Genomic DNA, 24010 nt, shown 5'->3' with positions numbered 1-24010 from the left:
TCAAGGAAATATGACATTCTACTATTTTATTTTCATAGAATATCACAGTAGCAAACAGAGTTCCAATTCAGAAGAATCCACATGCAGTTGATATCAACCATAATGGACTGTATTAAAGGCCCCTGTAAGTGATCCCAACAGCTTTTTGGATGTACTACATAGATTCCAAGATTTTGAAATATTTGCCACTCGAGGAACTTGGAAGTTTCTTTTCTGTAAAATTTTTTGGGGAATAACCCAGCGTATGGTTTGGGGGATAACTTCCATTGAATCTGCTGGTATACAGGCATAAAAAAAAGGCTGATTTTCTTTTCTTTCTGAATAGAATTTGATATTCTGCCAATGAGCATTTGACTCTGGCATCTGATTGGTTTGTGGATTTGATTCTTTTGATTTGTAATGATATAGTCTCTTCTTCCTTAGGTGTTTCTCTTCATTGTGTGAGTGACTATAATTTGAACTCTGACCAATATTGGACTTTCTCCATAAATCAGATTTAGTCTTCCTTCTTTCTTTGACTTGTGGGTACATATGAGACTTGCTGTGTTTTTTTGCAAGATTCAACTTAATATTTGATTCAGTTGTTGAGGAGGTTAAAGAGTAGCTTGTTCTGCTCCATGTGGTTGTGGTCCAGTGCTTCTCTTTTTTGAGTGTTATGGAAGATGATGTAGACTCTATTTCCACAGTATTGAACAAATCATGAGACAACCAGTCAGGGGACTGCATTTTGGAGTCTGACCTATGTTTCCTACTATTTCGAGACTGATGGCAAGGTTGTGCCACAGGGGAGGTGTGTTTTCTAAGGGTTATAGTATGATGGTCATTTGGATCTTCACAGTAAAATGGTTTCAAAAAAGTTGCTTCATCCACTGTGTGAACATCTGCCAATGGAATGCCTTTAGGTACCTCAACCAGAAACTTCTGTGAATCTTGAGTTAAGTAAAAATTGGTTTCTGTAAATACACATTCCTCACTGTCAGTTTCTTCATGAGCTGGATATTCTGCCAAGCCAGTTGAAGTCTCAGTATTTAAGGGGACATCATTGTTCCAGCCATCAGAAATCAAAGATGAATGTGAATCGGCTAAATCAACAATATTTTGCTGAGTTCCTGAAACAGAATGCTTGTATGAATTGATTTCTTGAAACCATACGTGACATTGGTTATCCTTTTCTGGTGTCATCTGTAATTTTAAATCCGAAAGAACTATCATGTCATTCTGTTCTGTGCCTTGTAGACCAGGGTAAAAGGCAGGTACCTTGTTTGGCTCCTGGAATTTTCTGGTGAGTAATGAGCTTTCTTGTGGATTTTTCTTTTGGAAAGAAATATGTTGTAAAAGATCTTTGTCAAATGAAAGAGTATTACTTTTCTCACTATCTTCTACTGTTTTACATACTGAGCCTAAACCCATACTTAACTTTGAAGTATGTTTGGGAAGTACCTTTGGCTTAGAGACCACAGGGACAGAAGGTCTAGGGATCGAGTAGAGGTATTTGTATTGTAAATTACGGTCAATTTCACAGAAAGATTTTTTATCGAAAAGTACTAAAACTCTGTTTGTTTGTTGTGGTCTGTTGGTGGTGGAATGGATACACTTAAATAAGCATTTTGATTTATCCTGGGCATTGGCCATTGCATAAGATTGTACCACAATTCTGGGAAGGCCTATTGTTTGTATCTCTAGTGTTTTTGTATGAAAGTGCACAAGAAGGTCGTCGTTTTCTTTCTCTGAGAACTTGTGAAGAATGTTACTCAATGGGAGATTACTCCGAGTTTCTAGTGATGTTACACTTTCTTGCTTTTTGATGCCCTTTGCTTCTGTTATGACCTTGCTGCTACTTGAAACATTCATTATTGGTGCCTTTACACAGCTGAGAGGAGGAAAAACTCTTCGGTAATTGTTTTTTAAGTTAGCTTTTATAGTACCAGCTTTTGGAGACCTAAAATTCACTTTTTTGTGTTTTAGATAAAGCCTGCATTTGTAATCTTCTGAAGTAGCCCTTTGGGGGTGAGAGTTACACTTCTGTAGGGATATGTTCACCATCTCTGGTAACTGATTCAGTTTTATCTCAGTTGCTTTAGAAACTAAATGCATACTTAGCTTATTTTTTAATTCAGGAGTAAACTGTTTTAAAAGAGGTCTGCGAAGCAATGTGGTAGGTACTTTTGATGATGTGTCTGGACTATCTGGCAAAGGAGATGCCTTTGCATCATCAGGCTTGTAGGCTCCTACTTCCCCCAGTTTGTCAGGAAGAACTTGATTTTGGATCTTATTTTCAAGAGGGGCTTCAAAGATACTTTTAAGTGTTTCATAAACGGGAAACAAGCATTCTACAAGTGTTTTGTTTTTGTTGTTTTTATCTTGAAGAGCTGTGGGCACAGTTCCTGGAGCAGCTTCCCCTTGCTTGGAAAGCAAGAAACATTTGCTCATCTTATCAAATAGTGGGGTCCCAGGTATTGGGTGTATCCCTGGTGGTGGAACGTTTATATTCAGGATTCTTCTCGAATGAGTTTCTATAGTGTCCTTTATATCTTCAAATGGGCATTCTTGGGGTGTTATGGTGTCTTTTAGTATTTCCTCTTGCTCAGTGATATTCATGTCAGGTTTATGTGTAATATTTAAGTCCTCACTCCCTGCAACAACCTCTTCTCTTGTTCGTAGACACAAATTCTTTTCCATTTCACATTCAAGGTTTACTTCTGGCTCCACATCAGGAAGTTTCCATGTTTCTTGATCACTGACCACAAAGGGCTGAGAATCCTGCAGCAATGGGATTGTAAAATTCAACCCTTTTACAATTGTCAAGATGTCCTTAATGTCTCTAGCATCTGGTAATTTCTCCTGGAATTTAGTATGACAGACTCTCTTTTCCCTTCTTGGATTTGTTGTGGATTCTACTGTTCCTTCAGTGTGAGGTGGACTTACCATGGAAACACAAAGACTTCTGATAATGATCCCTGAAACATCTTTACTACTTGGAATCATGGTTTTTGGTTTATTGAAGGCATATTCTAATTTCCTCCTACTGCTTGGACTACCACATCCTACGATACCAAGTATCTTTGAAATTGGGTGCTTTGGGATTCTCAGAGTTAAATATTTGGGTTTCATTTCTCTTTTCAGATTTGTTACTGTGAATCTGCTTTTTTGGCTCTTAGGACAAACAGGAATAGAGGGACACAACGAGTTAAGAAAGTTTGTTTGAAGCAATTGTAGTCCTTGAAGGTTTTGCTTTGCAGTTGACAACTCTAGTTCCTTCTTAAGCTTTTTCTGGGATGGGTAGTTGTTCTCTCTGGAAGTGACTACACCAGTCTTGACCTCAGATTCCTCTGTTCCTAGAGGAAGAGCATAGTTTGTAGTGCTGCTGGTATTCTCCCTGGCTTTATTCTCCAGATTGACACTACAGGTCTTTTGCCTTTCTCTATTGACCTCTTCTAGGTCTATGCCTCTGCTTCTATCTGTTTTTAACTTTCCTTCTCTCTGACTCACAGTACAGTTGCCGTCAATTTCTAGGTTTTTTTGCTTCAGATTTACATCAGAGATTATGTTCATTTCATCCCTTTCTTCCAGGTGTTCAGATTTCAGTAGAGAATCATGGGACTTGTGAGGCAACGCCAGATCACACTGTTCTTGTTCCAGAACAATTGATGGTGGATCTTCTTTACTTCTTGTGGCATTAACCTCTGCAGTGCTCATGTGTACCCCTAACTGTATTTGTGGGCTGACTGTCACTGAAGTTTTCTCATCCACATCTGTTTGTGAAGGCATCCTCTGACTTTTGCTGTGAACTGGAACATTGAGAAGAGGAAAAGACTTTGGCTTTATCTGTTGTCCACTCTTGGACTGAAGTGTGGTTTGCTTTTTCATGTTAACATTTTGGTCTTCCTTATTTTGAGACTCATTCAAATGGGCAATCCTTGGTTTTTCAAGTGATGTCTTTTCTGGAGTTAACATGTTGTTTATGGTGGCATTACTCTGTCTATCTTTCTTTGGCTTATCAGATTTACCTGAACCAGTTTCCTGTTCTCTCTCTGTTTCAGATCCTTTTGCTAGAAGGGTGTTATTTGTAATCAGTGCTTCCCTGAGTGATTTCTTTAGTGGAGAAACTGGAAACTTAGAACTTGTTTTGTGTCTTAAATTATCTTTGATTTCATTTTCCTTCTTCCAATTTCCAATTTCAGTTGATTTTTTTTCACACTTTTCTGGCTGACCCTTTTGCCCTTTGAAGAACATGTCCAGCATTTTTTCCCTTTTAATGGTACCTAATCTTGTGAGATCAATTTTATGATCTGGGGAGACTGACTCACACTCTGATTCAACTTGTGGATGCTCATCTATTGGATGGGCACTGGTCACAGACTTCTGTGGCCTGGCTTGTTTCTGTAGCATATTATGTTCTGTTGCCTCAGCTGACTCTCTGGTTGCTGTTTTCTGGGCATCTGCTGGTTCTTGGAAATTTCCCTGTGGGTAAGAGTGTGCTGTAACTCTTGCTGTGCCTCTCTGTGTTTTGTCCTGTGAATACCTACACGGCAGTAATGGCATGGACAGGAAAGACCGTGTTGCAACCACAGCCAGCTCACTTTTATCTTTGTGTACTTTTTTCTCCAGAACCCTCATATTCAGGACAAATTCTTTTGTATTAAGGAGATGTGAAATTGGTAAGACCTTTGTCCTTTTGCAGTGTACCCCAGTTGTCAAGTCTACTGTTTTTTCTATCTGTTTTGTATATTGTTTTTCTTTTCTGACATGATCACACATGGCCTCTTTGTCTGCCATTTCCTCTGTGTCTGATAATGCTGGAAACATTTGTTGGAGTGAAGATAGTTTACTTTCTAGGTGTTCTTCATCTACTTTCACACCTTTACACAAGATAACGGTTGGAGAGGGTTTAGAAGTATAGATTTTCCTTAAGACTCGAGGTTCACTTTCATTGTTTTGTCCCTTTGATTTGGATGCATTAATATGCATCTGTAGTTCTGTTCTGTGGAGCTTCTGGGACAGAAGTGATTTCTGTGATTTCAAAGTTATATCTGTGACTCGCCTGTCTATTATTTCTTTTCTATATGTCTCTTCTCTCTGAGGTATATGTTCTTTTTTAACATCTTTCATGGTATCACCAACAATGGCCTCTCTAGGTACTGTTTCTCCTTTAGTTGGTAGTCTCTGCAAAGTAGAATTTCTAAGTTTTGTGTCATTGAATTCTATTTTCTCATGCAATTTTGGATGAGTCAGATCTGGTAACAAAGGAAAGGCTTTAGTCAGAACTAAGCCTTGTTCATCTTCAAGTCCCTGCACCTTTGTTTCTTGATAGTTGTGAGTTGTTACGATCTTTGCAATTTGCATTCCAGCTTCTTCCATTCCCTCTGACATATGTTGTTTTTCATTTTGTAGACTGATTGAAATATCTCCAGTAATTTGCTGTATGTAAATGCCTCCTTCAGAATTTGACGATTTCTGCAAGTATCCCATGGAAACAGAGGATCTTGTTAACATCGGTGTACATTCTTCCTTGATTCCAGTATTCGTAGTAAGGATAGGTTGGTGAGACATTGCAGTGGATGTCTTAGTCAATTTCTTAGTTAATGTTACTCCTGGCTTACTTCCATCTTCTTCAACCTTTCCCCCTTGCTCTCTGGTTTTCCACTGAAGGTCACTCAAATTCTGCATAGGTAAAGCAGGTGATTTCTTTGTCTTCAAATATATATCCTTGGCATGCATTACACTGTTGACACCCATATGCTTTTCTTTCCCTGGTACATGTTCTTTCAGTAATTTTATCTCATTGTAAACTTCCCTATCAGACATCTGTGCACCTGAAAATTTCTCGAGTTGCAATTGTGAGATGGAAAATTTTACAATTGTATTTACAAGTTTTTCTTCCTGAATTTTCCTCTGAAACTCCTTGATATTGAGTGTATGTGATCGTGGTAATTTCTTTCCCTTTTTATCCATTGATTTGGGGATCTTTTTGTCTGTCACGTCTTTTCTGAGTCTTTTCTTTTTTTCTTCCTGTGTTGGTTCTTTTCTGTTGTTTAACACATAACCTGTTGACTCCATGCATGCTCTTTTCTCCGAATCTGATACATCTTGGATCTTTGGTGGTAGAAAAGAAATTTGTGTTTCTCCTAGTACATCTTCCTCTTCACCCACTCTAGTGTCTGACTTCAGGAAAGATGGAGAAGGCAAGTAAGCAGTTCCCTTTGGAACCACCATCATTAGTTCACTTTTGCTTTGCTCAGCTTCTTTCCTTTGCTCTTTACTATTAACAGGTGGCGTTCTGTCATTCAAATGTGCAGGTGGGGATATTCTTTCTCTCAAAGTTATTGTATCTTTGGTGTCTTTATCTCTTATGCTGACCTTTGCCTCAGTGTATAACTCTTGTTGATTGGCTTTAATTATCACATTAGGTAGGGTAATGCCTTCATTTGAACCTGCACTTGCGAGTTCACCTGTACATGATGTCATAAGAAACTCATCCTGTAGAGGAGACAATCCATGATGAGGAACAGAAGTATCATTCTTTGTTGCAAAAACATTAGACTCTCTGTTTTTTTCCTGTTTCTGTCCTATCTTTTCTTTGCTGCTCCTCCAGGGAGTCTTCCTCTTCCTGGGAATACTGTTCTCACTGACACTTAACACATGAGGAGGTGCAGATACCTTTAAAACTAGGCCACTGGAGTGTGTCAAACCATCTATGGCTGAGGTTTTGACTTCTTCCTGTGCTTGATATTGTTTCCTCTTTTTTGCACATTCAGCAATTTGCTTTGCAGGTGCTACTTGCCCTACAGGCAATGATACAGAAGCACCACTTTTTGTTACAACCACATTAGGGTGTCTTGCTCTTTCCTGTTTCTGTCCTGTTTTTTTATTACTACTCCACCCATGAGTCTTTTTCTTACTCAGGGTACTGTGTTCATTGACACTGGACACAAGATAGGGTGCAGTTTTCTCTGTCTTGAAAATTGGGTCATTGGGGTGTGTCAAGTCATCAATGGCTGAGGTTTGTACTTCTTCTTCCCATGGTAGATGCAGTTTTCTTTTCCTTGCATGGCTAGCAATGGCTTTTGTAGATGCTACTTGCCTGACAGGCAGTGATTCTTGTGGCATAGGGTATGGCACATGGCTTTGCATTACATCTGTTTCAACTTCCTCTGCTTGGTCTAATTTAGAGGCATCTGAAGAAGTGATGACAGAATGAGTTTCTCTTGGGAGCATGACTTTTTCCTTTCTGCTTTCTTGCTTCTTTTTAATTTGCTTTTCAAGATTCACTTTAAGTCTCTTTATTTTGGGTACATATGAAAGGGGTGATTTATTTATGTTCACATGTTTGGTCTTGGGATGCATCATGCTTCTCTCAAAAGTATTCACTCTATTCTCTTCTTTATATGACATGTATCTTGATCTTTTTGAATCACTTATATCATTCAAAGAAGATGCTATATAATTTAATTTTTCTGCATCTGAAGATTCCATGCTTTGTGAGTGTAGAGAAAAGGATCTTGTTTCTGTCCATGTTTCTTCCTCGGCTTTCATTTCTATATCTAACTTACTGTGAGGGAAAGATGCCCAAGTCCCTAGTTTGCATTTTCTCTCCTGCACATGTTCCAAGTTTTCATTTACGTTTGTCTCTTCGTATGTTGTGTCTGGGCCATAATGCCCAGTGGTACTGGGTACATGTGAAAGTGGTAACCGATTTTTATTGGAACTTTTGTCTTTGGGGTACATTACATCTTTCGTATGCACATTTTTCCCTCTATCCATCCATGTCTGTGATTCACATTGTTTCCCAATTTTTATGTTTGACTTACCATCATCCTCAGTTGACTCCGTATGTTCAGTTTTTCCTGTTTCAAGCAATTTCTGGTGCTGTAGTTGTGAGTTAGCTGATTTTATGGTTCCTTGCATGTCTTCTCCTGCTGTTCCAATGTCTAGTTTATGAGAAGACTTAGAAGGAAGATACTCGGGAGCTACTTTCTCTTTGCTTTTCCCTTCTTGGTCTGCTTTCCTTGGCTCTATACTGTTGGGGTTCACTTTCCCTTGAGTGTCACATTTATGATTCCATGTCTCTTGCTCTCCATCTTCTGGACAACCTTCCTCTTGTTCTTGACCATCTCCACCTGCTTCTCCCTGCTCTTTACCCTTTAGATCCATTTTCTTTTGCTCTTTATCATCTTGACTGCATTTCCCTGGTTTTGTGTAGTTTAGATACATTTTCTTTTGGTCTTTGCCATCATTATTACAATTCTGTTGTTTTTTGTCCTTTCCATCCACTCTTTCTTGTTCTTCATTTTGTGGATCTTTCCCTTGCTCTTTAGGACTTGATAGTAAATCCTGGGAGAATGTTTTATTTCCTTTGCAGTCCTTATCTTTTGTATGCATTGTGACTTTCTCACCAAATATTTTAACTTTATGCTCTGTTTTCTGTGGCATATGGTCTTCTCCTCTCTTTGTGTCAGTAGTGCTATGACCTTTGGCCCACTCTTTACTTACTTCACTCAGTGTAGCTGATGATTTCTGGAGTGGCAGTTCTGGAAGAGAGTGTAGTGTTGCTTCAGTTTTACCATCTGCCTTTTCTATCCTTGTATCTGATTTTAAACAAGGAGAAGGCATCCATGTGCTGGTACTGGTTTCAACCACATTTAGTTCATCTTTAATTTTTTGTATCTCTTGCCCTGGTTCTGTAATGACTAACTGAATTGTCTGTGAAACTGGTGGTTTTTCTTTCAACTGCATAGTTTTTTTTGTTTTTGTACTCTCTTCTTTCTGGAATGCATATTTAGTGGCATGTTTTACACTGTTCAAGGAAGGTTTAAAGTTAGACTTTGCATAAATGATTTCTTCTATATCTGATGGTCTTTGGAGCTTTGGGTGATGAGTAGAAAATCGGGTTCTTATTTGCACAGCTTCCTCTCCATTTATCCTTGTGACCGCTTCAGAGTAAGGAAGAGAATATATGGAAGGTTTGTTCCAATTCTTAATTTGTTTCTCTTCCTGCATCTTTTTTGCCTTTTCTTCAACATTAAATTGTAACTCCTGTGATGCAGAAAACAGTTCTTGTCTCAGAGGGGGTCCCCTGAAATGCCTCCCTTCCTTGGGAGCTATTTGCAATCTGTGTTTCAATGGTATGTGCTTCGCTTTTTCAGTACTGCTTGAAATACTGTCAGTTGGCTCCTGATACTGTCCCACTGTAGACGATAATTCTGACAGTGCTGGTGATCCAAGGCAGAACTTCATTATTCCTTGTAAGTATGCCTCCATTATTTCAGGATCCCATTTCAGATAAGGTGAAGAAGGAACAGAATCCCAAAGTTTATTCTGAACCACATCTAGATTATTTTTATTGCTCTGGATAATTTTTTGTGTTTTATTATTCCACCATTGTTCCTTTCGACGTAGTAAGCACTTAAAAGGTAACTTCTTTCTCTTTTGAGCAATACATATGAGGCCTATTATATCTTTCAAATCTGGTATACTATTCCTATATTCTTTCTTCTGTGGAAGATACTTTAATTCTATTAACTTGCATAAATTATCTGTACTAAATGTCTTTGAAAATGGCACTTTTCTGCCTTTCAATGACAGCAGGGGCTTTAGAGGTGGGAGGCAGCTCTCTAGTAGTCTTGATTTATCTTTTCCTACTTTTATTTTTGAATTCAAATTAGGATGCAATAGAGGTGGTAATGAAATAAAAGATTTCGTCAGTTTCATGTCTGATTTACTCAGCCCTTCTTGTACCTTACCCTGTTGTTCTGTAGTGTCAAACAGTAAAGTTAATTTCTTTCTACTGGAAGGATAAGACAGTGATGAGTTCTCTGTCTTTAAGGTAATATTAGAGTCTGTTATTCCTTTCATCTCCACCCCTTTTATGCCATTCTTCTCTTCCTGTGATTTATGTTTTTCTTGTCTTACATTACTTGAGATAAGCACATCAATGTTCTCTTTATCCAGTTTGAAGTGAGGTAGAGGGATGGGTTCACATGCTTTTATTACAACTGAACCTGGTTTATCCTCTCCATGTTTTATGCATACCATTTTCTCTTTTTTGTAACACTGTAGTTCTACTTTATTGCTTATGGTATATTCAGTGGAACTAATATGTGGAAGTACTAATGTCTTCAAGTTTAGGGCTTTCCTTTCAGGGCATATTATGTCTTTCATAACTTGGTATTCTGTGTTACTCTTCTGTTTTTCATGTTCATGCAAAAACTGCATGCATAGTGAAAAGCAGTGTAAGAACAGCTTAGGCAGACTCACTTCTTGCTTCTTTTCACTTGCTCTATCAGACAGTTCATTTTTGCTGCGTCTTGGTGTGGTTGAGCTATCATTTGACACTGACTTACTTATCTGTACTCCATCAGATAACTGCTTTCTTTCAGATGACAAAAGGCTTGAACATTTTATAGTTCCTGATTCCAAAGGCAGCACTGTATCTTCTTCTTTTGTTTGCTCTAGAATAACTGAGGGGAAAATCCACTCTGGTCTACACTCACACACAGTACTTAGTTGATCTTTAGATGATAAATCTAGTCCCTTTGTCCTATTTGACACATTGCCTACTTTTGACAATGCTTCCTTTGTGTGAAACGCTAAATATTGCTGGACATGAGAATAATTTTGGGAGCATGATATATGTTCCTCCAAATTCTCGAGGGAAAATGACAGGTGGTACTGGTTTTGTTCTTTTATCATGTTGTTCTGTTCTCCCTTTTCTATATTTAAAGCATGATAGTCCAGATTAGCTATGGATTTTAATGCTTTCTTTATCTGTGGTGTTGTAATTTGATGTATATTCATCAAACAGTGAATATTAGACATTGGAAGAGCCTCACACATACTCTCTTGATGATCTGTTCCTCCTTTAGTGTGCAAGTTAACTCTTTCTGAACTTGGAGATTGATCTTCTAGAATCTTAAATTCACTTGATCCTTTTTCTACCATTGGGTTAAAAATATTTGAATTTAGTGATGCTTTTGCTGAGATTTGTTTCTGTGTATTTTTGGCCTGAAGATATAATATACAAGATAAAAGAATTTCCAAAAGTTTTTCTTTGGTCTGGGTAAAAATAATAAGTTGTTTTGCTCTCAAGTTTTTTGAAATGTTCACTTTCTGTCTGTTTAATTTTAATGGACTGTCGGCTGATTTGGCTTTTTCTTTTCCCTTGGGATTCATTTTGGCAACTATGGCACTGTCACCATGGTCCTTCCTTGCTGTACTCAAGCTTGGTTTTAAGTGAAGAGGAGCCCTCTTGTGGCAAGGTAGAGAATTCAGAATGATTCGAGGCCTGTGACCCGACTTTGCATGGCCTTTCTGAGCGGTACCTGTTTTGTGTAGATTCTCTAGATCTGTGCAGAGAAATGCCTGTGCTTTGAAACCTAGTTCTGTGTCAGTTTTTCTTAATCCAAATAGATTGGAAATATTTTTTATGTTATGATACATACCCACTTCCTTAGTTACCTTTGTGTTTTCCAAGTGAAAGGACTCCCTAACTGGGCAGGCAACAGGCTCCAAGCCTACCCTTGAAGTGTTTTCTTGTTTAAGCAGTTCTTGCACATTACCTGTCTTTGTCTGGAAAGTATCCAGCTCCATGGGAGATATGTCATGTCCTCTGGAACTTGAAATGTTTATCCTCTTAGGTCTTCCTCTTCTGGGTGGAACTAAAAGTGCATGCTTGCTGGAGTCTTTCATAGCTCCTTGCTTTACTCTTTGTGCGGTTGAGAATTCAAATTCTGTGCCTGATCTGGGTCTTTGAGCCTCAAGCCTACTGTAATTGGTTTTTCCAGTCTCTGGAAACATGACATGGTATGCTTCTTTTTCCAAATGGGCATTGAAGTTGATATGTCTAGGCTCCTCCACCTGTTGACCAGTCATTAATTGATCTTTATTTTGTGGGGTAATAGCTAGTAAAACCATTTGGTGTTCTTTTTGCTTTATGGTATATTGTGTTGATTTTCTGATAGTGCTTGATATTGAACTGTTATCAATGGGCTGCACAGATAACATTTTAGTTTCATTCAATGTTTCCTTCAGCTTCAGCTGTGGAAGAATATATGGCCTTTGTGGTTCTCCTTTCTCCTCTTTTATTTCAATAAGCTTTTTAATTTGAGATGCAATATAGCCAGAAGCACAAAAACCTTTCCAAAGCAAATCTGCCACAGTTTTTCCTTGGGGCAGCTCCTTCTGTGTCTTAATGCTGTGTCTTAGTTCCTTTCTGTAGCTATGGGCTCTATACCCTGTAATGTTGAGCTGCTTCCCAGAAGTTGTCTTCCTCACCTTCATTTTTATCCTTTTGTGATACATGATGCTTTCCATGAAAGCTGTTCTTCTGTTTTGACATATAACTTTAGAAGTAAGCTCATCTGTATAAACATAGTCTAGGCTGATCTCTTGTACACACAACCTTTGCTGTCTCCACAATGTGGCCACACTCCTGTTTGGCTCTGTCTCCTCTCTTTGACTGAACACACCACTGTTCTTTATTGTGTTGACAAACTGTGTTCCAGATGGTGAATAATTTAGAAATGGAATGGTATTCTTTGTTGCTGTTTTTATGTCTTCCACTATTTCAATTTTTTTACCCCCTCTACTCTTTTTTCTCCTCTTTTCCTGCTCTTTAATAAGCAAGAGTAGTTTTTCAATACTTCTTGGAATGTGATCCATATCTGAAATATATTCTGCATTTGAGACTTTCTTTGGCTGTTGAGTTGAAGTCTTTAAGGTTTTGCCACTTATTTTCATGTTTTCCTTTAGCTCTTCAGTATGAAGTTGGTGTGGTACATGAGAGGGAATGGATTCCAGAAGAGGATCTGTAAAAGGATTTTGTTTCTGTACGGTAAGCCTGGGAACAAGCAATGATTCCTTTGGATCTAATGAGTTATCCATTACTTTCAGTCCTCCTATCCTCTGTGGACTTGATGGTTTGATGTCTTGTTTTGTTATGAATTCATTTGTCATTCCAAAGTGAGGAAATCCTTTCATAGGCTGAAGAATCATTCCTGGTCTCCACATCCCTTGCTTCAGGGGATATTCCTGTTGCAGGCTGTCTTGTGGGTCTGTATAGACTTTTGTTCCTCCTCTACTTCTTAAGGTAGCTAGCTCAAAGTTATCAGTTTCATCTTTCTGTGAAGTTAACTCAGAATTCATCTTTCTTTGTAAGTTTTCTAATTTGTAAGAGTGATGCTCTTTAATGTCTTCTGACTTAACCCCAAATTGTTGTATAAATTGCTGGTGAATGTCCTTGAAAGTGCAGTGATCATGCACCTCTTTAATATTTTCTTCTAGTTTCCTAGATACATCAACACATCCTGACCATGACATTTGCCTTTGGCTGGATGGTTTCTTCAGAATGTTTTTTCTCTCTTCCAACTTGCCTTTCTCCAGCTTTATGCTGGTAAGCTTTTTAACTGGGGATATAAAGCATCCCAAGTCAAAATTATCTTTTAGAATCAGGTTTTGTACATTTCTCCTCAGTTCTAATGTGCTCTGGTGCTGCATGCTATGTCTCAGTTCTTTTTTATTGCTTCTGTCCCCATGTCCAAGAAATAGAGGAACCGGTATTTTCTTTGCCTTCAGCTTTATTTGTTTGGCACACACAGAACTTTTCACATTTGATGTTTTTGCCTTACCTTTCTGTCTTATAGTTTCAGGATAGGTAGTGTCACAGGCATAAGAACTCCATGTAGGTCCTAAGATACTAGGCTTTTCCTGTTTCTTTTGCAGGGCAAAAGACTTAGACTTTGCTTTCCAACCTATTTTAAATTCATTGTTCTGCCTTTCAATTTGAAGAGTATGTGTTTTAGAGGAAAGAATAACCTCTTGGCCAAACTCTTCTCCAACTTTTGCATTTCCTTCTTGATAAATAGCTGTTTTCTGAAGCGTGCTATCTTTGCAGTGTACTGTGTTAGTGGAAAGTACTTCTGATGTGAGAGGATCAGGTTGTCTCTTTTGATCTGTTCCAAATGGCAGCTGTCCACATTCTTCTTTCCTCTTCACTTTTGGTTTGTCCAGGTAATTTCTTTTTGCAGATTCCTCATACATATCCCATATGCTATGTGATGACTCCGTTTTTATATGTTGAATTGGTGTACACATATAGACGGATTTCGTATCTATGTTTATCTCACCATTATCTACTTTTATCTCTAAGGTTCTCAGATCCTGTGTCTCATTTATGTTTACAGCAGCATGGTCTCCATCATGGGGTGAAAGTAAATCTGTTGATTCCTTCATCTGTGAAGGTATACCTTTATGAGCTGGCAGGTCAGGTACTCTCATGTTACCAATTTGCTTTTTAAATTCTTTGGAAGCAACTAAATGCCTGGCAATAGAAGTGATAATTCCTGTCAAATAAAATGAAGACTTTTCTTTTAAAAAGGACTTGCCAGTTTTCTTTACTCCATGTTTGGTAGTATTACTGGTTGGTTCACTGACTTCTGGACAATTGTGCGGTTTATCCATATTTGAGAGTGCATCTTTGAGGCTTACGTGCATGCTGTTATTTTCTATTTTTACATTAATTTCTGGATTAGCCTCATAAATTTGACTTCTTTGGGGTAAATATTCTCTTAAAAGTATTCTCTCTGACTCCTCAAGACTGGGTTTCTTTATGAAATGTGCATTTACTGCTAAGTTTTTTGTATAAAATGGACCTGATTCTATTAGCAGTTCTTGCTTCTCTTCCAAGCATTGCCCAACATGTAGTTTAGCTTTCTTTGAAAAGTTGAAACCACTTTTGTCAACAGAATCATCATACTTTGCTGTGCCCTCAACTGGTGACTTCCCGTATGTTGGCTGTGTATGGGTAAAGTTTGATACTCCCAAACCTACCTCTGTTTTGAATGTATCTTTCCTGTTAGAGTTAGTTAATATGAAGTGAATGGTGTTTTGAAGTACATCATTTATGATTTCACCAATCCATATTGCCTTCATTTTGGCTCTTAATTTAGATTTCTTCTTATGGTTTGTGATAGAGTATCCATTTATTTTAATTATCTTTGAAATTGATAGCTTCATTTTCTTCATAGTTGAAAATCTCTTATTCAACAAAATTTTATTTTCTGATAATTTTGCTGTGTTTACCTGGCTTTTAAAGTCAGATAAAAGAGGTTTGAGAAAATTGTAAGGTCCCAAGAAAGCTGTGGCTAAGTTTGCTTGTAACTTTGCTTTTTCTTCTGCCATAGATCTTTGAGGTATTCTGCTAGAAAAAGCAGCCCTTGCTGCTGTATCAAGTGACAGTTTATCAGTTATGAATTTGAGTGGACAACTCTTAGCATCTTCAATAGCATAAAGCAGTACCTTTTCCACACATTCAACCTTTCTCAACCAGTGTTTACTATTATGGTGCTTTTTCTTTCTATGGACTCTCGTAAAATGCCTTGCAATATTAAGCAGCCTTGAAGCTTGCCTTGCCTTGGGATTCATATCTCTTTTGCCTGCAAACTCTAATGTGCAGCTTTCACATTTGTATTCAAATGACACAAGGCTGGGCTCCTGTAAAGGTTCCAAAGATGTTAAGTCTTTTTGTGTCCATGCTTTTTGTTCAGAAATAGGATAGTCACATTTTCCCCTAGGGTTTTCATCCCAGGTGTTATCACATGGTATGGAGCCAATCTCAGATTCCTCTGTATTTAAAAATGGAGACATTACACCTACCATGCTGCTTTGCAGGTTATTCACATTGACTGTCTGTAGAGCTCTCTCTAACTCTGGATAAGTTGCTGAATGAATCAGTTGTAAACCAGATTGCACAGAATTAGGCCCTGTCATATTCTGAGCACTGAAACTGAAGTGTTGGGAAGTCAGTAACCCCTCTTCGCCACTTTGACCTTTTACATCTTTGGTGCCATTTGAGGTAGTATCCTTGTCCATGTAGTGTGTACACCAAGCTCTCTCTTTATGTACTGACTGGTCATGAAACTCATGACTAAACCTCATTGTCCACATTGTATCTCTATCTTTTATTCCATCACATGTATTAAGAGACACAGGCATAGGAGAGAAGATGGCATGTAGGGATGAACCTGCCATGGGTTTACCTTGTTCTGGTGTTCTACATTCTGCAGTAATAAGTGTCTGGGAGATTGCTGCCTTCCTGGTTTTGACAGTCAGAGAGTTCTTACTCATTTCATTTCCCTTGTCCATGAGTTTTAAATTCTCTCTTTCTTTTGATGTAGGTATGGAGAAACCCAAAGACTCTAACATTGTTGCTGCCAGTTCCTGGGTTAATAATCCTTTTTTTCCCTCCGCTGTTGGATCTTTCAATATTGTTATATTAAGACTATCAGGTAAGACACCAGAATGTATTAATAATTCAAAAATCTGTGATTTCAAAGTTTTTGGAAGTAGATTGTTTCTATGACCACACTGTGGAATAGTCAATAACTTTGAAACAGATGTTTTCCTTCCTTTCATAGTTATACCAGTTGAACACATTTTCCCTTGTAAGGCTTTGCATGTAGATACCTTGCTCTTCCTTTTAGATCTTGGTACATCAGGGGTTGAGAGATTCAAAGACTCTGTGATAGTTGCTTGTAGGTCATTTTGAAGCTCTTCTCTTTCCAATCTATTCCAACTATTCAGTTTCTGTGCAAGAGTACCATTATCAGGGATGTCATATTTTGTTCTATCAGTCTTAACTTTATCTATTTGTAATTCTCCTGATTGTATGGGAGGAATCTTTGAACTTGATGTACACATGGCACGCTCTCTTTGTGTTAGATCTGCTGACTGACTCTGCTGTGGAATGTCCTGTTCCACAATGAACAGAGTGTTCCTCCCTCTTTGTTTTCTTAATTTGTGAGAGTTAGGATCCCTGCTTTGATGTGAACAAATTACAAAATGTTGGCTATACTGTGAGAATGACTTTAATAATGTGTCATTATCATTTTTCTTTTCTTCTTTATCTTGGAGATCAATTTCTTTGATGTCATCTGAAGTAACCCTCCCTTCATGAAGCATTATCTTTGGCTTCCTTTGTATAGAACAAGGTGTTTTTTTGCTTGGAGTGCCTTTTTCTGTTTCTATCTTGCTGCTCATATTAATATCTAGTGCAACATTTGTCAAAAAGGATGTTTCATCTGCAAGTTTTTTCTCTTGATACATGCCTTTCATTTTGGTTGAGTCACATTTTATTTCCCTGATAAGGTTTTGATTAGTGTATGAGGCTGATACTTCCTTTGCCTCCTTTTCACTGTCAGCAGCCTGTTCCTTGTATCGCCTTTCATCAGATAAATCACTTTCTCTTTCAGATAATGCATTCTCCTTGGCTTCCCTGAACTTTAGAGAGGAAACACTGAAACAGCCCTCCAGCTTTTCTAATTGTAATTCATCTGGCATGGGGCATAGGGTAGAACAGGAAATAACTTCTGTAGGTGTTTGTGGTTGTACCTGAGTAATTGTTCTCCCTAGTTGGTTCAGTTGTTTATCTGATCTAACAAGGCCATGGTCTTTTTCTTGATACATATCAAATATAAGGCTAGGGCTATTTTCTGAGATCAGGAAATGTTCTAGTTCTTCTTCTCCTTCCTCTTTATACTTCTTCATGCTAGAGGAACTATTCAAATCAGCAGAACCTGGACAGCGTGCATTTCTTCCATTTGGTGACTTCTCTTGCATTCGTTGCATTTGACCAAGTCTTCTTATTCTTTTCTGTTTATCTGCCCATGGTTTTGAATTTATAATTTTTTTGTTGGGCAAAATATATACCTTGTAGTGAACAATGTCCAAACAGGCACCTGCTATGTTATCCGTTTGCTGTGGGTCTTTCATTTCTTTGTGTCGTTTTAGTTTTCTGCTGTACCTGAAGTTACCTGTTTGTGAAACTGATGGTTTTATTTCCCTCATAGCTCTACATTTTTGACTCACTGTTATCTGCTTCTTTGACCTTAGTGCTTTTCTCTTCCCTTTAGGTTTAGAAACAAAGGATCTTGTAACAGAATCAGAAGACTGCAGGAATGTCACCTGCAGACTTGATGTCTCTGAATCTTTTTCTGCAGGATACAAATCTAGTTCATGTTCAGAGTTGTTGTCAGATTCTAAATCGTCATCTGTCATGTTTGTAAATTCACCAGGTGAAGAGTTCCCTGATTCAGGGGATAAAATTTTAGGAACCACAGGGAAGTTTATGTCATTTTCTGTTTTGGTAGCTTTCTGTAATCCTCTAGCTTGGATGGGAGCCATTTGTGGGTTGGTCTCCAGAGCACTTTGCAGGGAATCTTTCTGGAACTTTATACTCTGACTGTTAGCAAGTTGTTCTTGACTTAAAGAGATGGGTGATGGGTCTGGCTCATCTGGGAGAGTGTCCTTCCTTTGATCTGCATCAGCCCACTGGTGTTGGCCATGCTGTGGAACTGCCTGTACAAAAGGGTTTTGTTTCTCTTCTTGAAGTTTTTTCTTTCTTTTGTAGAATGAACTACTCTCAACAACACAATCAACACATATTTTGTTTGGTAGTCCTCTTCGCTTTAATAGAGCATGACAGAACACTCCCTGCAATCTTCTATGGATGGATGAGCAAAGAGTGTTTTGACATTCACGTAAAAATGCTTTTTTTTGGTTTATTCTTTTTAATTTGGTCTTGAGGTCCAATTTTGACTTCTTTTTATTGCCTGTGATATTGAAGGTCTTTGAAGCTGGTGGTTTCACCTTATTCGTATACTTGAGCCTCACTGTACTTGTATTTGTGAATCTTGTTCTTTCTTTCTTCTTTTTAGAATGAGTCAAAAGAGGCATACAGTAATTTAAAGACCACGAGAAAGTTTTTTGGGTAAAACCACAATTGATTTCCCTTGTATCATTCCCACTATTTGGAACATTACTTTCTCTTGATTGGCTCAGAGATTCTCCCATCCATAATTTTCCTGTTGTTGGAGAACCCAATTCTAATTCTGCACAATATTGGAGCTCTGTCTGTGTAGATGTGCTATTTTTTGTTTTTGCAACACAAAATGAATCCATTCTCGGTGAGTCAACTGATTCCCTAATTGCTTCTGTGAAAGATATTGCTTGAAACATTTCTTTCTCCATTTTAATCTCCTTTGCTGGACATGTATCAAATCTGAAGCTCTTCTTAACATGAGCCACCGTCTCTGGCAGCATTTGCTCTATCGCTTTCACACCATAGCACAAGTGAACTTCTAGAGTATCAACAGCTTCACTTTCTTTATTGAGGGAATCTAAATTCTCTTCTTTCTTTTCAACTTGGGTTTTTTTGGGTGTTATCTTGATATTTGTTTTATTATTGTGAATGATAAACCTCTGAGGGTGAACATTCAGAAGTCCAGGTGCCAAGGTTACATCATGTAGCATTTGTTTAGTGATGTTTTCAAAGCTGTTTCCCACTTTTCTCCTGTGGTGCAGAATGTCACGTGCAGTGATAGAAAGCCTCAGGGAAAATTCAGGTTTTTTCACTTTTATAATTTTGTTCTTGACACCTCGTACATTTTTTGGTCCTGATGATTTTTTTCTGACTTTCAAAGGTCCTGTGGCAACTGAACATAGGTCCTTTTTCAAGTCTTCTTTGTCTTCTATAATATGACCATCCAATGTTTTTGTGGGATTTCCACAAAGTGGGACCCTACACTCTGTTGTTTCAGTTAAATACTCACCAACAGGCAAGTTCTCTGGCATTAAAGGTGAGTGCATGGGACCTGCAGCCTCTTCTCTGTCTATAGGTTTGTCTGTCCTTTGCTTCACTTCCTCAACTTGTAGTGAATTTGTCAAGGGACGTGGACTAGTCTCCCATACTGTCTGTGTAGAAATAGTCTGTGACTGTTCTTCTTTCTCTTTACTTTGATTTTTTCTATTTCCCAAATGGATCTGTTCCATTTCAAATTGGGCACATTTGTCCTTTTGCTTCAGACATACGCTGACTTCTGCCAGTAGTCGAACTGTCTCTCTATGTTTTTCTTCTTCCTCACAGTCCCCCTCGCGTGGTTTTCTAACTATAGGGCTCTTATCAGCATGCTTTACTTCCTGTATTTTCTTTTTGTCTAGTGGTTTTTCTTGCTTTAGTGCAGTGTGACTACAATTTATTGTTGGTACGCCTGCATTAGCTTTTAATTTGTTACATATTTCCATATCAAAGGGTTCAGAAATGGCAGCCTGCATGGTATTATGAGAGGTATCTGACATCCTTTCATCATGATGTCTATTTTTTTTATTGCTTCTAGTGCCACATTCCATCTTCTCACTATCATTTGGGTTGCTGTATTCTTTAAGATTAGCTGTTAATGGCTTCTCTTCCTTCAGATTTTTACTTCCTGTAATCACTTGAACATTTATGTCTTTTAATTCATTTTTCACATGCTTTTCAGGTCCCAGGGAAATAAGCAAATTGGTACCCAGGAAGTTCAGAGTGATTTCCACTGAATTTTCAGCATTCTGTACACCATCTTTTGAAAAGCACCTTCGCACATTCGGTGTACTGACTGTTAACTCCTCTACATTCTCTGTATTTTGTATGTCCTTCTGTACTTTCATTCCTTTGTTTGATTCTATGTGGGGAAATGAAACATCTTTCTGTGCAGATTCTGATGACACTTCTGAAAGCCCATCATGCTTTGGAATGTTCAAGTCAAATGATTGCTGAACTGAGTCCTCACTAGACTCTTTACTCTCTCTGTTTGTTTCAAATAATGAACAAGGAACTGCCATTTCATGAGTGTTGACAATGAACGAGTGTTCTATGTTTTCAATAATGCCCGAGCTTACTCTATCAGGAGAACTTGCATAATTTATTTTCTCTGTATCTAGTGACTTATTTTGCCCCTTCAGAAAATGTCCACATTTTATTAAGTCTGGTATGACTGCTACTAGATTTTTAAAGAAATACTTTTTAACATGGAGGTTGATAAGCTTAGAGACAGAAATAAGATGCAAAGCTCTATCTGACATTACTTTCCTTTGATGTGCTATTTTCTTTTTCTTGCACCTTAACTCTGTCTTATTTTCTGAAGTGTGACATACTATGATAGGAAACACCCGTGAACAAGAGATTTTCTTTGCTTTTGGATATGGAACTTTAAGACTGAGTTTTCTTTCATTGTCTGGTATTTTTCTCCTGTTTTTCTGCCTTTTAATGGTAGGTGAAAGAGATATTATACTGTATGCATAAAACTGGTTTGATTTCAATGAAGCCACTGGCTCTTGGCCTGGTGTTACCTTTTGTTGTGGCATAGGTTCAACAAATGAATTTGAACTTAAAGATAGAAATTCAGCCTTCTGGAAAACACTATTTTGCCCTTTAACTAAATGGTTATTCTTGTTTTGGTCATTTAAATAAACAGAATATTGGGACTCACTGAAATGTTCATCAGACTCTATGCCCTTGGTTGAATCTTCTGCTTCAGCAATACATGGGATATGGATGAAATGTTGGCTTTTATCTTTATGGTCTATCTGTTGGGCCTGGAAGGAGTCTTGTAAGCTGTTAGAAAACGGCAGTCTTATAAAATATAGAGGCTGAACAAAATCAGGCTGGCTGCTGACTGACTCTTGGTTATAAATAAATGATTGAGTTTGGTTAGTAAACTGTGCTTCATGAATCATTTGATTCTGCGTAGCACTTTGGTCTGAGAAAGTATCTTGTGCTTCAGCAGGAATAACCACTTCGTTAGAATGTTGGTAATGAATCAATGATTCCTGATAGCTGGGGTGCAGACAATCAGCTTCCCTTGCTGATATAGCTTTGGGGTTCACAGGGATTTTCCTTCTTACATTTTCTTCCACATGTCTAATTTGGTCACTAGAAAGAAATAAATGGACAGGAGGGCATGGTGTCACATTGAGATCCTTATCTCTTGTAAATTTAAATGTGCTTTGAAAACTAAGAGCATCAGGAAATTTGTTTTTTGTTTTGTTGGTTTTCATTATTGGAAATAATTTATTAGAGGAAAATTGTATTGTTTGATATTCACTTTGTGGATCTTTTCTGTGAAAGGATTTCATGAAAATTTTATTTACTTCTGAGTAAAACATTGACAAAGATGTACTGGTCCCACCTGAAGATGAGTGACTTTCACAAAAATGACTTCCTTGATATTCACATTCGTAGGGTGAAAAGGTTCTTTCGCTAGTGTTATCTCCATTCTCCTCAGATGGAGAACTAGTTGTTATTCTTCCTGAAAAAGTTTCAACTCTGGAGATTAAAAAAACAGTGCATGTGAGTTGTAACTTAACATAAGCATATTATAGGGTCTCACTCTAGACTTAAGGAAAATCTGTCACAGATGAAAACAGGTCTGTTTACAAACACAAAGTGAAGAAAAACATTTATTTAAGAGAGTGAGATAAATTCTCCCTCAGTCTCTCTAAAAGTATTTTTAACAGCAGTGAGCCAAAGGGTGAAGAGTATATGCTTTTATTAAAGAATACATTTCTATTCTTCACATAAAATTTTTTATAAGAAACAGTGTTATGGAAATTTAGTATGTATAACAGAAGAATATTCCATAATATCAAGTGTAGTTTTCTATAGTTAATCTTGCCAGCTATTGTGAGGAAGAGAAAAACCTACATTTAGGAGTAAGCACTTCTCAGTGGACTTCTAGGTCAGAGTAATGATTTGTAGTAATGAACATATAGCAAAGATGTTGCAGTTTTCTTCTACTGTGAATGACTATGCTGTCAAACAAGTACTCAGACTACCAGCATCAGCATTGCCTGAGTATGGTGGTTAATTCATATGTCACCTTAGCTGAGCTGTGGTGCTCAGACACAAGATCCAAAATTATAATGGTATTTTAGGGATGAGAGTAACATATGAATTAGTAAATTATAAAGGAGTCTGTTCTCCCCAGTGTGGGAGGAGTCATCTAATCGGCCTTAGGCATCAAAAGTAAGAATAACTTCTCTACAGCAAGAAGAAATTTTGTCAAGCTAATCCTTAGACGTACACTACAGATTTTAGACTTGCTATTCTAACCATAACTTCACAGACCAATGTCCTAAAGCTAATTGTCTAATGCCAGGCCAACCAACAAAAGGCAAAACCATGATACAAATTGAAACCTTAGCAAGGTGTGGTAGCCTACACTTCAGGAGCCTGAAGTGGGAGAGCCCAGAATTGAAGTCTAATCTGGGTTACACAGCAAAACCTTGTCTCAAACAAAAATTAATTGATGAGCTAATTAACTAAAGCTTGGCTTGTGTAAACCCCAAACAGTGAGTTTTCCCTGCAGTATGTGTCCACTGGAGCATGTCCTCCTTAAGCCTGCTCCTCCAAAACCACTGTTCTACCATCCTTCTCAGTTATAGTGCTTCCCAGCCCCTAGCAATGCTTGACTCTGTAGACATCACCAAATGCTGGGTACACTAAGATTTTTCTTCTTATTCACAATAATGCTTAACTATTAAATTATGAACTGATTTTTACAGTACTAGGGATTAAACCCAAGGCCTAGAACACACAAGGCAAGGGCAAGCACTCTGCTACTGAGTTCCCTGAAGTTTAATTTATGTCAGGAGAAGAATCAAATGCAACAAATAATAGAACATTATATCACACCATAATGAAAGTTATGTAGTCTTTCTCTGTCTCAAAAGTCCTATCTTATTTTCACTTTTCATTTAAAGCACTTTGCAGCTTCTCATTTGATGTCTGAATTGCTAGCACCAACATTGGAATTCTTTGGAGCCATAGTTAAGTAAATAAAGATTATTTATTTAAAAATAAATAAAGGTGTATTTATTTATTGTGAATACAAGTACAGCAATATGAAACAGTCAATCTGAAACACTAAGATGGCCACTAAGCTATATAGGATAATACAGCATGCATATGCTGGAGGAAGAAACAGAGCAGATTGGCATCTGTCTTGGGGAGATACCATGACCAAGCCAACAGTTTCAGAGGGTTAGTCTATGGTAAGAGCGTGACAGCAGACAGATAGGCACAGCACTGGAGCAGTAGCTGAGAGCTTACATATGATCCACAGGTTCTTGGCAGAGAGAGATTGTGACTTGGGCTGGTGTGGACTTTTGAAACCTCAAAGCCCATCCCCAGTGACACATCTCC

General features: G+C 37.9%; 1 protein-coding gene across 1 annotated transcript in view; it reads right to left on the bottom strand.

The window, feature by feature from the left end:
• Positions 1–24010, bottom strand: part of Ccdc168 (coiled-coil domain containing 168) — a 29254-nt gene continuing 5244 nt past the window's right edge. Inside the window, exon 4 of the mRNA XM_059278658.1 lies at positions 1–22132. Within this exon, the coding sequence (XP_059134641.1) occupies positions 94–22132 (22039 nt within the window). The 3' untranslated portion in view covers positions 1–93. The remainder of the gene's footprint in view (positions 22133–24010) is intronic.

The sequence above is a fragment of the Peromyscus eremicus genome, chromosome 13 (assembly GCF_949786415.1).
Source record: "Peromyscus eremicus chromosome 13, PerEre_H2_v1, whole genome shotgun sequence".
NCBI classification, from domain to species: Eukaryota; Metazoa; Chordata; class Mammalia; order Rodentia; family Cricetidae; genus Peromyscus; species Peromyscus eremicus.
This window is presented reverse-complemented; position numbering and strand designations above follow the sequence as displayed.